This window comes from Abramis brama (genome assembly GCF_963993115.1).
Source record: "Abramis brama genome assembly, chromosome: 5".
In the NCBI taxonomy this organism is placed as follows: domain Eukaryota; kingdom Metazoa; phylum Chordata; class Actinopteri; order Cypriniformes; family Leuciscidae; genus Abramis; species Abramis brama.
In genome coordinates this window covers 33077465-33092511 of record NC_139967.1, presented here as the reverse complement: position 1 = coordinate 33092511, position 15047 = coordinate 33077465, and the positions used below count along the sequence as shown (strand labels likewise).

At 38.4% G+C, this 15047-nt stretch overlaps 1 protein-coding gene across 1 annotated transcript; it reads right to left on the bottom strand.

The window, feature by feature from the left end:
• Window positions 1-348: 348 nt before the first annotated feature.
• scarb2a (scavenger receptor class B, member 2a) lies at window positions 349-14041 on the bottom strand. Its single transcript, XM_084115857.1, has 14 exons — window positions 13914-14041; window positions 13150-13297; window positions 9677-9837; window positions 8986-9133; window positions 8634-8828; window positions 8033-8124; window positions 7594-7713; window positions 7339-7517; window positions 5729-5847; window positions 5308-5381; window positions 5165-5216; window positions 4417-4569; window positions 3784-3831; window positions 349-3485 (listed from the first exon to the last, which is right to left on the bottom strand). The coding sequence occupies exons 2-14, from the start codon at window positions 13270-13272 to the stop codon at window positions 3354-3356; spliced, it is 1596 nt and encodes a 531-aa protein (XP_083971983.1). The 5' UTR covers window positions 13273-13297; window positions 13914-14041; the 3' UTR covers window positions 349-3353.
• Between the last annotated feature and the right edge of the window lie 1006 nt (window positions 14042-15047).

Genomic DNA, 15047 nt, shown 5'->3' with positions numbered 1-15047 from the left:
TGTGTGTGTGTGTATATATGTATATTAAAGGGTAGTGTGTATAAAACGTTCTTAAACTGTGTTGAAAATCAAGCTATAAATGTTGTACATGTCTGTGGTGTTTTTAATATGCTTTAAGACAAACCATGTGCATATTCATAAGTCGGCACCATTGCAGAGTATTTTGTCATTAGAACTGCAGTGAACCCGAAAAATTTCATGACATTACAGATGATACTAATATGAAACTGTTTTTGTGAAGTGTAAGAATCCAACATTTGCATATTGGGGGAGTCCCTTGGTTTATAACTGCAGAAATCTGTTCTTTCACACAACGGCAGAGAGGAAAGCAGAAATGTGACAAAATAATTTGCAAGAATTTCAACATTTTTTTTATTTTTTGCAAATAACACTAAAAATGTTTACAAAAGCATTGTAGAAAGATTTTGTGCAGTGTAAATTATCAAAACTAAAAATGAATATTACTTGAAATGATTTTGCACCTAACATGACATAAGGATTGTCATTCTCAGCAGCAAAAAAAATGCAATGCATCTCAGGAGAACGTGATGAAGTGTTCAGTGTTTTTAAGACCACCCTCAAAGATGTTGTGAGGAATTTACCAGCCCTGAAATGAAGGCAGAGGGGGAAAAAACAACCACAACAACTGATACACGTGTTGCTACTTAGTGAAATAAACAAGGATGGTATGGCACTAAAAGCTCATCCCTGAAGGAGGGCGTCATTCATCTAAGAAAAAAAAAGAAGGTTAGATTGCAAATGGAAACTTCCCTTGTACCCAACATGGCAATCTTCCTTAGTGGAACTCAAAGACACTCAGCCTTCCCTTTGTTATTCCAGTTGGACAAACGGTTGACAGCTTGAGAGAGTTGTATAACAGGAGATCATTACACACAATAGGCTCACACCCCACATATACAACACAAGCCTTCCTCCATCAAAGTTAACAGTTTTTTTACAACCACATACACCGTTCAGTCTTGAATTTAGGACAATATTCACTTGGTAGCTACTACTCCAGAAATGTAGAGAAAAAAAGAAAAAAATTAAGAAGAAGAAAACAGAAGTGTGCTTGCCCACTGGCAATATTACAAAATAATTAAAAATATATAGAAATGAACAAGACCAAAGAAAAGACCTTACAAATTCAGATAATGTACATACCATTGAACATAGGAATACATAAATATTTGTTTGTCTGATTACAAAACCTTTTACTTCATTATAAAATTTGCTTTTTACATGTTGTATTGCTGTGTCAATACATAATACTGAGAGTTTCTTTGCACGCTGTGGCAACACTTTACATCTTAAGTTCTTTGCTGTATTAAACATTATAAACTCACATAGTATGCCCTGGAAAATATTTTGTTACTTTCTTTTTTTTTTCTTATTTGCCTTTGTAGACAATGAGGTTCTAATGCTCTTGCAAATGGGAAGTCGATAGCGGTAAAGCTATCTGTGTGGAAAGCAAACAAACCAGTTTTCTAATCTTTGGTCAAGCATATAGGGGGCAAAAGTCACCGAGAGGAATCTGGAAACTGTAGAGAAATGGCTCAGGTTCATAGATCTTTCATACTCAAGTCACATTTTACGTGCCACCACTGTTCCAGCGGGGTCCTTGTTCAGCCTAGTGTGTTAAGAGAGACTGTCAAAGACCATTTTAAAGTCAATTTCTATACTATTTGCACTGACAACAAAACGTTACTCTCCGAGAGCCACTGTAATGTAATTACACTTAAGCTTGAATGACTTTCCCTCAGTTTTCTGTTCATATTCAGCTGCATAAGACACTGCAAATACAGTGTTTCCAGTTTAAACTTTTAAGATAAGCTAAATCCATGGCACAGGCAAAGACGCACCAATATGCACTGCGATCCACGCAAACCGTGGCCGCAATAGGTAACAGATGGTTTACGTCAAGTAAAAGTAACGAACACCAATCATTCCAGCAAGTGTCTCCAAAATGGGAATGATTTACAGATACGCAAGTCTTTAAAACAACCGAGTGTTACTACACACAAGGGTTATGGCAACTTCAGACAGATAACTGAAAGCAATAGCGAAGGCTCTGACAATCAAGGACAGAAAAAGCTCAACTCAACAGACACAAGCAATGATTCAAGTGCTAGAGTCTTTCACCCACAGAGGGTTATATAAACCGTGCACAAAACAAATGTGCAAACCTCACCGATAACCTGCTGACCTTTAACCCCATCTGCTCTGATTAGACCGTGGGTTGTGCTCTCGCTATGACAGAACAGACGCGTTTCGCCGTGAAACGGGAGGGTTGTGGTTCCCAGTCCGACATGGATTCACAGAAGTTTGTCTGACGTTTCGCCTAGTTCCACCGTGTACCTGCCATTACCACGCAGCAGAATCACATTGTGTTCGTAAGTATTTGTAAGGCAGAAAATATTCAAGTCTCACTTGTGAGTGTTCTACGTCTGTTGTTCGTTTTCTTACAAAATGCTAAAAGCTAGTACGACTTCTGTAATACGACGCCTTAAAGGAGAATGTCTGACCTCTTTTTAACAGCCGTCATCACTGAAATATTTCTGACTCTGATACTGTGAAATAGAGAGGACCGCTCAAATCACTAGTTTCCACTTGTCGTCACACTGCGTCGTGCAAAACGGAGGACGGTGATCCACCAGAGCAGTTCACTACAGTGTGACAAAAACATGCAAGCATTGACATGCCTGCAGACACACACACACACACACACACACGCACACGTATGTACAATCACACAAACACCCACACAAACTTAAGTTCTGGATAAGACCCAGATTTTGTTAGCATATTAGACCTTTCAGCTCTCTAATACTCTTAGAGGAGGTAAATTAATAGTCATTATCAAAGGGTTTGACATATTAAGAGCTGTGTTAGTTGAAGGTCTGCCTGTGCAGACCTGAATACAGTAGTGTGGGACGAGATCTGAAACACTTTAAGAGCACAGGCCGTCCTAGACATGAGTGTTCCGGATGGGTGAAACCCCTCACGCTCTCTCATGCCTTCAGGAACTATGGACTCTGTCAGCATGCAATGCATATATGCGTTTTTAAAGGCAAAAGAGTGTGTTTCAGGCCTCTCAGGACTAGGCAACAGGAGCCTCTGGAAGCTTCCAGAGACGGTAATTTGACTTGTATCTTTTGAATTTACATAGGTTTTGTTTGAAGATATGGCAGTTTTGAGAAGGCCATGCTCAAAGAAAGGAAAAAAGTCACGAGTCAAAATAAGTGACCCTCGGCATACAGTGGTGAGCGTGCGGGGACTGGCCCACGAAGACGAATCGCACAGTGAAAACATAAAAAGTGAGGATGCACTACTGGTAGACGTCATGTCCTTCATCAACACTTTTGTGCCTCCACTGGTGACATGGCAATATAGGATCCGTTCCTCAACGGCTGATTGTTGCGGTTCTCCGGCGAATCCTCCGCTTGGTTGCTCACTTGGGTATAAGCCGTTTCGTCTTTCGTCGTCTGTACAGAACATACAAGAACATTAGTGTGTGCGTCGTTAAAACCACGTATAGATGACAGATGATGTCAAACGTGAAATCACGTACCACTAACAAATGGAGCTAAACATCTAATCTAACGCTGTGAAAGTACATTACGAACACCATGCAGGAAAAGCAATTAAAATGATTTGCAGAAACAAACAAACAAGATATTTCTATGAAAATGCTCAAAATGACCAAATACAATAATGATATAACAGGCAAATTTGAACAAAATGAAAGCAAATTGTGTGTGTAAGGGAAAAAAGAAGACTTACAGCAAAAGAATGAAAAGCTTCAGTAAAATCAATACGTTTTACTTCATTCTGAATTGGAACAAACAAAAAAAAAACAAAGGGAGGAAAAATGTTACTGGAAATCAAAACATAACAGCATTATACATTTCAGGTCATAAAATAAATGCTATAAAAGACCTTCTGATAATTAGTATATAAATGTGCAAAACAAATATGAATCTCCCACTGAACCATTCATTCATAAATAAATGTATTTTAGTTCATAACAATAGATGACCAACCCAATTAAGCTGACTGTAAACTGCAAAAAAACATCAACTATATAATAAAATAACTAATTTCATAAAGTAATACGTGCACTAGAGCACATGCATTCCCTCACGCGGGTGCATGCATGGGTTTTAAAGCTAGGGTTAGTGCGTTCAAAGCGAGTGACACATGTAATTGACTTTCAAGCCAAGGGTGTACAAGGTTGATGGAATTTTAAAGGCTTTTAGTCTTTTCCATACTGGCATTTCTGAAGAATATTAACTGTTACTCTATTAATCTTGTTCTACGAAAAGGTATTGTCGACATACAAATGACATTTTTAGTATTACGTAACTAGCCAATATATAAGACGGAAGGTCAAAACATCTTATCGCTGATTTTTACCTTTCTCTGGCGGTTCCTGCAGATGAGGAAGATCAGGACCATAAGTAAAATGACCCCCATCCCCACAATGATGACTGGGAAGTTGGACACCACCGTTACGATCAACAGAAGCGTCCTCATCTGGGCTGCGGAATCATCGTCGATAGTTGCAGTCTGAAAATTCCACAGTACAAAATGAAATTCAATGGAAAACAAAACTAACTTTGTGAACAGGCAAATCGATAATCTGAAGTAGGGATGCGCCCGAAGCCTAAATCCGAATTCAGAAAGGCACGGAAGATGAATAATACATTCTATGGAGCCTCTAAAGGGACATGGTTTGGCTTGATGTGGTAGTCTGTTAAATCACATTACATCCTGATTTAACTTATCACGTGAAGATAGTTGGGATAGATGACTGACAAGGACAATGTCAGAGGATTTGGTGTGCAACAGATCCTGAGCGTCATTGACAAATATCTTTTCTTGTAAAATGTGTGGTAAGTCCACGTGGTTGCAAATTGGAAAGTGAAAGTGAAAAGCGAGCGAGCATTCAAAAGCGATATTTAGTGGCTCCCAGATGCCTGCAAATTATACACAATAAAATTACCCAACTTTATTTATTGCTTTTGCGAGAGAACGCAAAAGCATTGGAATATATTTTTTCCATCACCATGTCTCTTTGGGGGCTCCGTAGAATGCTTTGTTTCCTTTCCGAAAATAGCATTCGGTTTCGGGTACATCCCTAATCTGAAGAAAGTGAACTTACCTCATTGACATACATAATGGGGAAAATTGTCTCATTCAGGAATTTTGTTTTGCTAAAAAAAAGAAAGAAAAAAAGGAAGCCTCATTAGCCATTTTGCCATTCCAAATCACAATTTAATGGTTTTTGTGAGGTGTTTTACTCACACGAAGCCACTGACTCTCTTCAGTATGACATTGAGCTGAGCTCTCTTACAGGCACGAATGGGGACCCCTGTGGTCTGCAGATAAAAAAAAATAAAAAAATCACCTAATATTCACCACATCACACACAGTCTTTGATAAGTTCCACCGGAACAGCGTGTGGAGTGAGATGAGTAGAGCACACATCAACTCAATGAGTACAGTTTCCATCACGACATGTTACAGTATTTCTCACTGGGATTCTAGGGAAAGTTAGGCAGGTGTGGTTTCACATTCACTGTGGTTAACAGTGTGAATCACCTTGTTTTTTTCCTGTCATATAAGGACGGGTCTAAACTACTTTCAGATTACAAACCACAAGAGCGTAAACTGATCAGTGCTATAGCTGTAAAAGTAAAAATCGCAAAGCGTCAACACTGCGTACCGGGTTGATGTCAAGGTATGTTTCGTGTTCCTCTTCATTAGGGTTCATTCCTTCAATGGCATTGATGTACCTCTCATCGGCTTGGTAGAAATGAGGGAATGATACAACAATGGGTGCACCTGTACAGTGAAGGGGAAATAGGAACACGTGGCATTAGTTGCTGTTCCTTTATTCAGATTAGTTGACAATCAGGTATATATAGCACCCATCTAGGAAAGCTCTATATGCAAAATGCAATAATAATCACTTCTTTATCAGCTATTGCATTTATAATGGCTGGTCATAAAGATAATCAAGATGATTAAAGTCATATCAAGCCTCATGTTTTTTTTTATGCTGGTCCAACTAGGCCAGTAGTTTAGATTTTTACCAAAACAAAACAACATTGAAATGTGACAAAAAAATGTATTTATATTTTTCATTTACAACAACTATGTTATTATTGTTGTTAAACTTTACAGCTATAACAGAACACTATGACAGAAATTCATATACTTCAAAGTTGTAACATACAATGCAAAATATTACTGATTTGTTTATAAATTTAAAAACCCATTCTAGATGCAAACTTTCCACCAACAAATGTGTACCAAATTACCAAAAAGTAATTATGTACGGAAGTCAATGAAATGAAAAAAAAAAAAAAAAAAAAATCAATGAATGCAAAGAACTTAATGCATCACAATGGGGCATGTGACAGTTCAGACCGCAAATGTGCAGTTTTTAGATGTTACTTCTCTTGTTATGACATTTTCCATCTTGACATCTTAAGTAATACCCAGAGGCATTTTCTAGGACTTTTTGTTTTTTTATGCACACTAACAGAAAATGAAACTTCCTCTTTTGGAAGGACATACTCAATGGCAGGATGGCAAGTACCTAAACACCCACCAAAAAAAAAAATCATACACTCTGATAGGTGCGTTAGCTAAGAATAATATGTACCAAATCCCATCTCTCAATCCTTAATAACAGCCTCCCTAAATATAACCATAATAGAACTGTCATGAACCCTTCTAGGAATGATGACTAATCAAAGCATGTGCAGTTTTCCACAGCTGTTTCATATCAGGAGCACTCACATGACAAAAGCGAGAGTTTACCATTGTTCAATAATAATATTAGCCTACTAGTTTATGGCGGAAGCAATAGAGGCCAAGATAGAGTAATCTGTCGGAGAACACCTACAGTGAATCAAGTGCTTGAGTCATAAAAATGTACTAAAAGTTATTTATTAAGCGCTGAACCCTGATTTCCCTTTCATAGTCCAAGAATGGGCAAACAAAAGCAGACCGATTTAACTTGAACTTCAGTTACGAAGCCACAGATCAGTAATGGGAAACCCAGAAATTCAATACTATTTACACATGCTTGGTTTGCTTTAGTTAAATGCCAGTCTGGACCAGCTATTTAGGGCACAAAAAAACCTTTAGTGCACTTAGATTGCTTTACTTTGTTAAACAAATTACCGTATTTAAAACATTACTCCATTTTCCCAATGTAATGATTCTTCTGAAAACATCCCACGTCTTTCTCACTGTAAATTCCTGCTCTGAAAACACACTGTTGGCCCTGAAGCTAAGTTGTGGCGTGTCCCAGAACAGGCTTACCTTGCCGACAGATGCTGACTTTGAGGACTCCTTTTCCAAGACAGTCTCCAGCAGGCACGCAGAAGCCAGCGTTATTGGGGTTCTCCTCTGGGGGAGCCAGTACATCTGACGGAGGGGCGAAGCGGAAAGCAGGGATACCCTTCACCTCTGTGTCTCTCACGTAACCCAAATGAATGGATCTGCAAGTGATAAAGAGCATAAGTAACCATGTACAAATAACCAAGCACCTTGTTTGTGTTAAAACACCTTGCTTACCGGCACAGATCAGCAGCAAAGATGTACAGGAGTTCTTTCCTGGAAAGGAAGGTGTGGAAGACACTGCCATCGGTCCCATTGATCATGTTGCTCTGGTTAGACGACCACCAGTTCATCTGACTGTGAGTGAGAAAATGAATAGATGGTGATTGTTTAATGAAAAAGGGAGGTTTATTATGCGTTTTTCTCCAAAATCTACATGCAGAATATTCTTAATCTGCGAAGTCGATTGGAATTATATTTACTGGAATATCCATTTAATCAGGTTATGGGGTCCAGTTGCACAGTAGGTCTTTTCTTGTACTTTATCCTTTGATATTGACTTATCTAGCATGCTGTGTGTTTAACCCAATTTCTCAAGGCAGGAGAGCAGATGAGTGTGCAAGAATTCTCTCTATGTCAGTAAGGCAACGCAGATTACGCAAGGACTGACGTGTACCTGATGCCGTTCCACGTGTCAATCTTGCCGTAGTCCATATAGTTCTTCTCTCCGGTGTGGAAGACAAATTCACCCTCATGGGTTCCATTTTTCTGTAGTCAGTAAAAAAAATTTTTTATTTAATATAACGCTAGAACAATAAAAAGAACTGTGTCACATAAGGGTAAAAATGACTAGAAAGTCATAGGAAGTAGGAAAGTAGGTTGTTTAGATGCCATGATGTGAATACAGAGTGAAAGACTGAATGTTTTATTAATGCAAACCATTCAAACTCGCTGTTTCAAGGCACTCGCATGAGACCTACGATTGCACAACAAACCACAGATATTTAATATCTGTCCTAATACATATATATAATCCCTAAAGAAATTCTAAAACCCATTTCAGTAAACCAGGCCAAACACGATAGACTGGTCAACATCTGCAGGATCATGATAATAACGTCATTTGCTTATCCTGTTCGGATCGTATATATGTGCTTTAGAGGTTGCGTTTGCTACTTTGTATTGGTTGCATAAATATATGACCCATTTAGACTGCATTTCATCTCTCTTTTCAGACTGACTAAAGCATTAAATATGATGAAACTGCAGATTCTCACATTGTACATAAGGCCGAAATGCTCATCCACTTCTGGTCTCATTGCGTGGAGTTTGGACAGCAGCGGGTCTTTGAAACCCCACAGGACCTCATGGACTGTGCGCTCCATAAACACGTCGATGCCCATGGATCCCATCCACATGGACACAGCAGTCCTCAGAAAGAAGGAGTAGGAGTTCAACTCGTTCATCACGGCCTGAAACAAGAGGGAAAGAATTCAGAGCAAATTCTTTGCATTTGGATCAAAGATAATCCGTTAAGCAAATGACAAAAGAAATGCTACGAGCAGAATCATTTTAAATGCAAAATGATTAGCTGCCAGTGCAAAAACAAGAAAACAAAACCCTTCTTACAATGAATGGAATGTTAACGGTTGTCACACGGTCAACCTCAGGATCTCCCACTGACATGTTGCGAAGAAACACAAAGCTCTTGGGATTTGTGGCAAAGATTTTCGTCCCATTCTCAAGGAAAGTGACATTTTCCCTTGGTCGATATTCCCTGATAAAAGAGAGTAGCATAATGTTAAAATCAAAATTGGCAACTGTCAGGTCTAGATTTTTAAATCTAATACATACAACACTACCATTCAAAAGTTTTTGAAAGAAGTCTCTTATGCTCATTAAGGCTGCATTTTTTTTAGTCAAAAATACAATAAAACAGTAATATTGTGAAATATTATTAAATTGAAAAGAACGGTTTTCAATTTTAATATATTTTGTAATATAATTTATTCCTGACGGCAAAGCTGAATTTTCAGCATCATTACTTTATACAGTCTAAAGTGTCACATGATCCTTCAGAAATCATTCTAATACGCTGATTTGGAGCTCAAGAAACATTTCTTCTTATTATCAATGTTGAAAACAGTAAGTAGTTAGGGTAAATATTTCCTGTTTCCAATCTTCTAAAAGCATGAGTCATTTCTTGACTGTGGTGCCAAACTTGTTGTCACTGACAACAGACAGTACAGTTTAGTAAACAAAAAGCTCAGAATGAAGACAATGAACGTGAACATCTCAATTTAAGACTTTTGTAAATCACCTGTAGGTATATGGCCCTATTTGAGTGACTTTGGCCTTTTCCTTTCCAGCCAAGAACTCATCTGGATTGGTAACATTGAAGAAGAAATACTGCATGTAAACAGGAGGCGGTGGATTTATCCAGCCCTCCAATACTCTGCTGTTTTTACCCAGTGTGATCTCCTGTGAATCAAACACAATCAAAGGTCAAGAGAGAGCACCAAAAGACCATTTCTGTAGCTCTTCTGTCTGTTTAAAGATCAGTGTTTAAGCGGAGTTTCAATATAATTTAGGGAAGAAAGAAAACAAAAAGCTGAGCGCCTTCCTTTCGAGTGATGACGGTTTCTGGTGAAATGTCAGTGACCTGTTATGACACAAATACAGCAGACATGAGGTAAAGTGAGTGCTGGGATGACGGAAAAAGAGGAAAGAGCTCAGCAGACAGTTGAGCTGAATCAGAGTTAGAGAAGAGGAAGAAAAACATCAACATCAGCGCTCCATGACAGACGAGAGCAACGAAAACAAACATGTTTCTCAGGTTTTTGAATTTTTCCATCAGAAATAAGGTTCAGCAGTAACTTTCTCACTTCTTGAGTGTCTTGAGCCAAACTCGGAAGGAGAAACAAATGTTTATTTTAAAACGACAAACTTTTACATCACAGAACAACGTTATTCGTGACTACACGTGACAGTAGTACTGGAAAAAAAAACTCCAAAGCTCCAAAGGCTGACTCATGATAAACTCGTAACAACCAGGATGTTTTACTCAAGAATGCTGCCTTCAAATGCAGATAACGCTATCTAGAATCAAAAACCATGACTTCAGCAGAGTAGCAGAGCGCCCCGCTCCAAAACAACAAACATCACGGCCCCCTTCGCTGGACCTTCAGCTTCTGAAAGGGCATTTCAGAAAAATCCAGATTTGCTGGAATCACTGGTCAGAAGAAGGGCCTTAAGTTGAAAAACGTAGTTTGTATGTTTCAAAATCAATCATTCCAACATCTAATCTTTGTCAAATCACCACTTCCATTTACAATATACTATGACCCAGGGAATAACAACAGTGTCTTTGTTCAAATCTATTTAAGAGGACACTTGTCTTATAAAATGAGGAATTTTTCACATGTAAGCTCTGAATGGGATCACTGTCATTAGGAGCTTTACCATGAGTAAAGTAACTGGTATTGAGCACTAAAGAAAATGTGCAGCTATTCAACTTGTTCAACCATGCGTTGTGAAATCAGACTAAAGCTTTTCTTTAAAGTAAGATTATGTTACATCACACTCATTGACTCTCTTTTCCAATCTCTCAGGGTTTCTCAGGAGGTTTGTCTTGATGTTTTCTTTAAACCACACACTGCCAGCAGTTCTTAATTACACCTGGTAAAAAAAAAGGATGATTTTGTTTTTAAAAGAAGCGGTGCATTTTAGCTTAAAGACGCCAATTAAAGTTTTATCGACTAAAAGCACCAGACCACACCTTAACATGCACGCATACACTAAATGTTTGGGTTCGGTAAGATGCTTTTTTTGATGTCTCTTATGCTCACTAATATTTGATCAAAAACAGTAATCTTGTGAATTATTATTACAATTTAAAATAATTAAAATCTTTTTTTTTTTCTTTTTTTTTACTGTGATGGCAAAGCTGATTTTTCAGCATCATTACTCCAGTCTTCAGGGTCACATGATGCTTCAGAAATCATTCTAATATGCCGATTTGATGCTGCTAAATATTTTGATGGACAGAGAAGAGATACTTTTCCAAGATTCTCTGATAAAGTAAAAAAAAAAAGCATTTACTTGAAATAGAGATTTTCTTTAAATCACAGATGTCTTTACGGTCACTTTTGATCAATTTAATGTATCCTTGCTAGATAAAAAATGATTTCTTTCACACACAAAAAAATCGTGTACATGGTTACATCCTGTATAACTCATTAGCCTGCTTACAACTGTTCAATGGGATATGAATACTAATTATTTAAAAAATAAATAATACAGATAAACCTCAGGAATTTGATTTTGTGTTCTGCTGTGCTCATCAACCTTGAGAAGTGAAGTTTTTGAAGGTCCCAATGGACATTAAACCATGTCAGAAGAACATTTTCAAAGCCTTGCTCGAGCAAATACAGCCAAGGTAAGAAAAACAATAAATGTTTGCATTTTGATAGGAAGGTCATTTTTTGCGCAAGTGGTTAACATTACAAAAGGCCAGTGAAGAAGATACCAGAGCGTATGATGGTACCAGCAACTGGAAATGGATATTTTCATAGATAACAACCCATGTTTTACCAAAGTCCTTACACTGCTAGGAGGTGCAGTTTTAAATGTAGACATTAATTCCCAGCAATGAATGAATACATTCACAAGCTTACATCAAAGGGATCTCAACTTCAGCTAAAAAAGGAAGTTTCAGCCGTCAAACACTTTGAAGAAAAACTGCCTCAGAGCTTACATACCTGCGTCACTTATACAAACTCCACTTCACACCCTATACTGACAAAAACACACATCACCTAAGGGCTTGAAAAAGTTGCATTGTCTAGAGAGAACTTAAGCCTACCGGCTCAATGTCACATGTTTCAGTGACAGAGTAGACATAACGAATATGAAAAGTTAAAGTATATCATGAAGGTCAATTATAAGGCTTTAAATCAACTGTCAATGAATGACAAACCACTGCATAACACCTCCAGCAAAGTTAGCTTCACACACAGACCACCACAAACACCCACCCTTGAATTCCAGGTCAAGGGAATCACATTGAACAGTGAATACTACACTTGGTTAAAAATACTGAGGGCAGAGGCCACAATTCCAAGTATTTTTCCAAGGAGAACATGCGGGGACCCTCCCCCACAGCCACACATATAGCACACACCACCCCCTGCCATTGATATATATATGCGCTATGTGAATGAACAATCTTTCCCGTAACATTAAAAGAAGAGTGATTCATTCCCGGTGGTGTTGCAATGATAAGCATTTAATAATCAGACAGACAGAACCGCTGAGGTGGATTAGAGAGAGACGGGGTGGAAAGAAGTATTTTCCGCAATATGATAGGCTTCGTGGTCACAGACCAGCCCACTTTTAATCAGGGTTACTAACAAACCCACATTTACATCACGGTAATTTCATACCATATGTTTTGACAGCCTAACACGTAAAAGAGGGGGCATTATACGGCTGAAATACAGGTTTTTTAGTGTACATAACATGAGATTGTGTAGCCTGGGTCTCACCGCGAGTAAGAATGGGAACTTTGGTATAGCAATTCCAAGGACCATCATATGACAGAATAGGTTGATATGACAATATTTAGGCTAGCCTGTTGTATGATTTCGCAATGCTTACGTTAACAGTTACATCCGTGTGATGCTCAACACAGAGGAAGCCTAGTGTAGGACAACAGCAGCACTGAATCACTTTAAAAGCCGGTTTCATAACACAAGAAGTTTAATTAAACACTTTTCTCCATAAAAGACTTACCTTTTTTAACCGCTCCTGAATCATTGTTTGGAAGACTTGAGCCACCAGAAGGGCGATTCCCAAAATGAGCAAATGAGCGCACACGATCCCGGTGGCGTAAATGGCACACGATCTTCTAGTCATTATTGATGGTTTCAAATGGGCTGATCTGTAGGGGAAAAAAATAACACTATTCTTTCTTTCTCCTTTTCTCTTGTTCCGAACTTCTACTCGAGAACCCCCCGGTATGTCTCCGTTCTTCTCAAAACTAGACTCGTTTCCCTTCTTTTATCAGTGGGATATTCAGCAAACACGATCCCAGTGATGTGCGATTAGCGGATGTGTTTCTCGGATGCTGAGATATAAGAGACTAACGTTATATCAACTCTGGCTCTAAAGCGGCCAGAGGTCTTCTCCACCTCCCTCACCAGATTCAAATGAGCCAGTCATGCATGAGAAACACACTTTTTGGAGAGAGGGGCGTGTTAATCCACCCTCAGAGCTGAGGTCACGATTTAAAGGAGTTTTCAAGGCAGATATATGTGTGTAAATGTCAGAACATCTACATAAATATATAGCCTACTTTTACTGTCCTGACGCAATTAATAGGTTAAGAAACAGATAAATACGTATTATAATAGCCCAGCTTTGAGTTATATTCATTTCTAGCCAAATCCGAACAACTCTGGCTACACATTTAATGTATTCATATATTACATGAAGTTTCACATTTGGTGTTAAACTATACAGACTTGTCTAAAAACAATACAATAGCGCTTACGAACCCACTGGAACAGACGTTACAGCTCAGCGGGGCGTTTTTGTGTTTTTAAAAGACTTGAGCCGTGAGACCGTTAGGTCTTAATTTGTGTTCCGCTATCTACTGTCGTGTCTCCTTAAATAACTAGTGAATGAACATGAATAATGGGCGGCTCACAAGGTAAGCGATGATTGTCGCATCCCTTTTGTCCGAGGAGCACGCGATTCTATTGGATGACGTCTTCCCGGACCACCGTCTTAAGACCACCCCCGAACGAACGTGATTGGTCGACGGCTCAGAAGTGTGATGCCGAATTTGATCGACTGATTTCGGGGCGGGGCTTATTTAAAGGGAGAACTAAGCACTCTAGCAGGGTGGTGGAAAGGAAATCTCATGTTGGTTTCATCCGGAAAATACGCTTGATTAAGATGGTAGTGGGGTTTTTTCCACTACCACAGAAAGCAGTTTAGCATTATCATAATTAATTATACTTTTTTGTTTTTTTAGACAAATCTGTTAACATTTTACATGGGCTACCCCTAAATGCTAACTATAACCTCAAAGGCTAGTTTGGCCTTGATTTGACATACATTATTATTATTATTATTTTATGTTATTGTTCAAAAGTAAAATATAACTATTTGGATATTTCGTAAAATAGATAAGGCTTACTGGCACTTTATGAGTAAGCATGAATTATGTGCAGTTTCCAAATGTGCTGATTTTAATAGGTTACATGCAGCATTGGAGTAGTTTATGACTAGGAGAAAACAACATTGTAACCCGGGAAACTGCATTACCAAAATTCTTACCTATTTGAACCCATAAAAGTGCTGGAATACTAGAGTTACTTTATTACTGTTCTTTATTATAACATGTAATGATAAAACTCGAGGTCATTGGCCTTCTCACACCAAACTGCCATACTGCTGATAAAGATGGTCAGTTGATGTCAGAGTTGTTATTGTCAAATTTGTATAGACCCCTTTTTCAATATTTTTCTCAGAAATCGGGCCCACTCACTTACTGTCCTTCCTCTATAGCCTCAAATGCCTGCATCCCCCACAGGGAAAGCTTTTAAACAAAGCTTTATTTTACAAATGCGACAAAATGCCCTTGTAGGGCACTTTTAAGCTTGCTTAGTATTATCATGTTAACA

What these genes read in the sequence shown, in the direction of transcription:
- scarb2a (XM_084115857.1), bottom strand. Translation starts at nt 13,272, where the DNA reads ATGACTAGAAGATCGTGTGCCATTTACGCCACCGGGATCGTGTGCGCT. An exon ending in CATACCTTGACATCAACCCG is followed by an intron (nt 5,382 to 5,728) that starts GTACGCAGTGTT and finishes TTTTATCTGCAG; the next exon opens with ACCACAGGGGTCCCCATTCG. An exon ending in AAGAGAGTCAGTGGCTTCGT is followed by an intron (nt 5,217 to 5,307) that starts GTGAGTAAAACA and finishes TCTTTTTTTTAG; the next exon opens with CAAAACAAAATTCCTGAATG.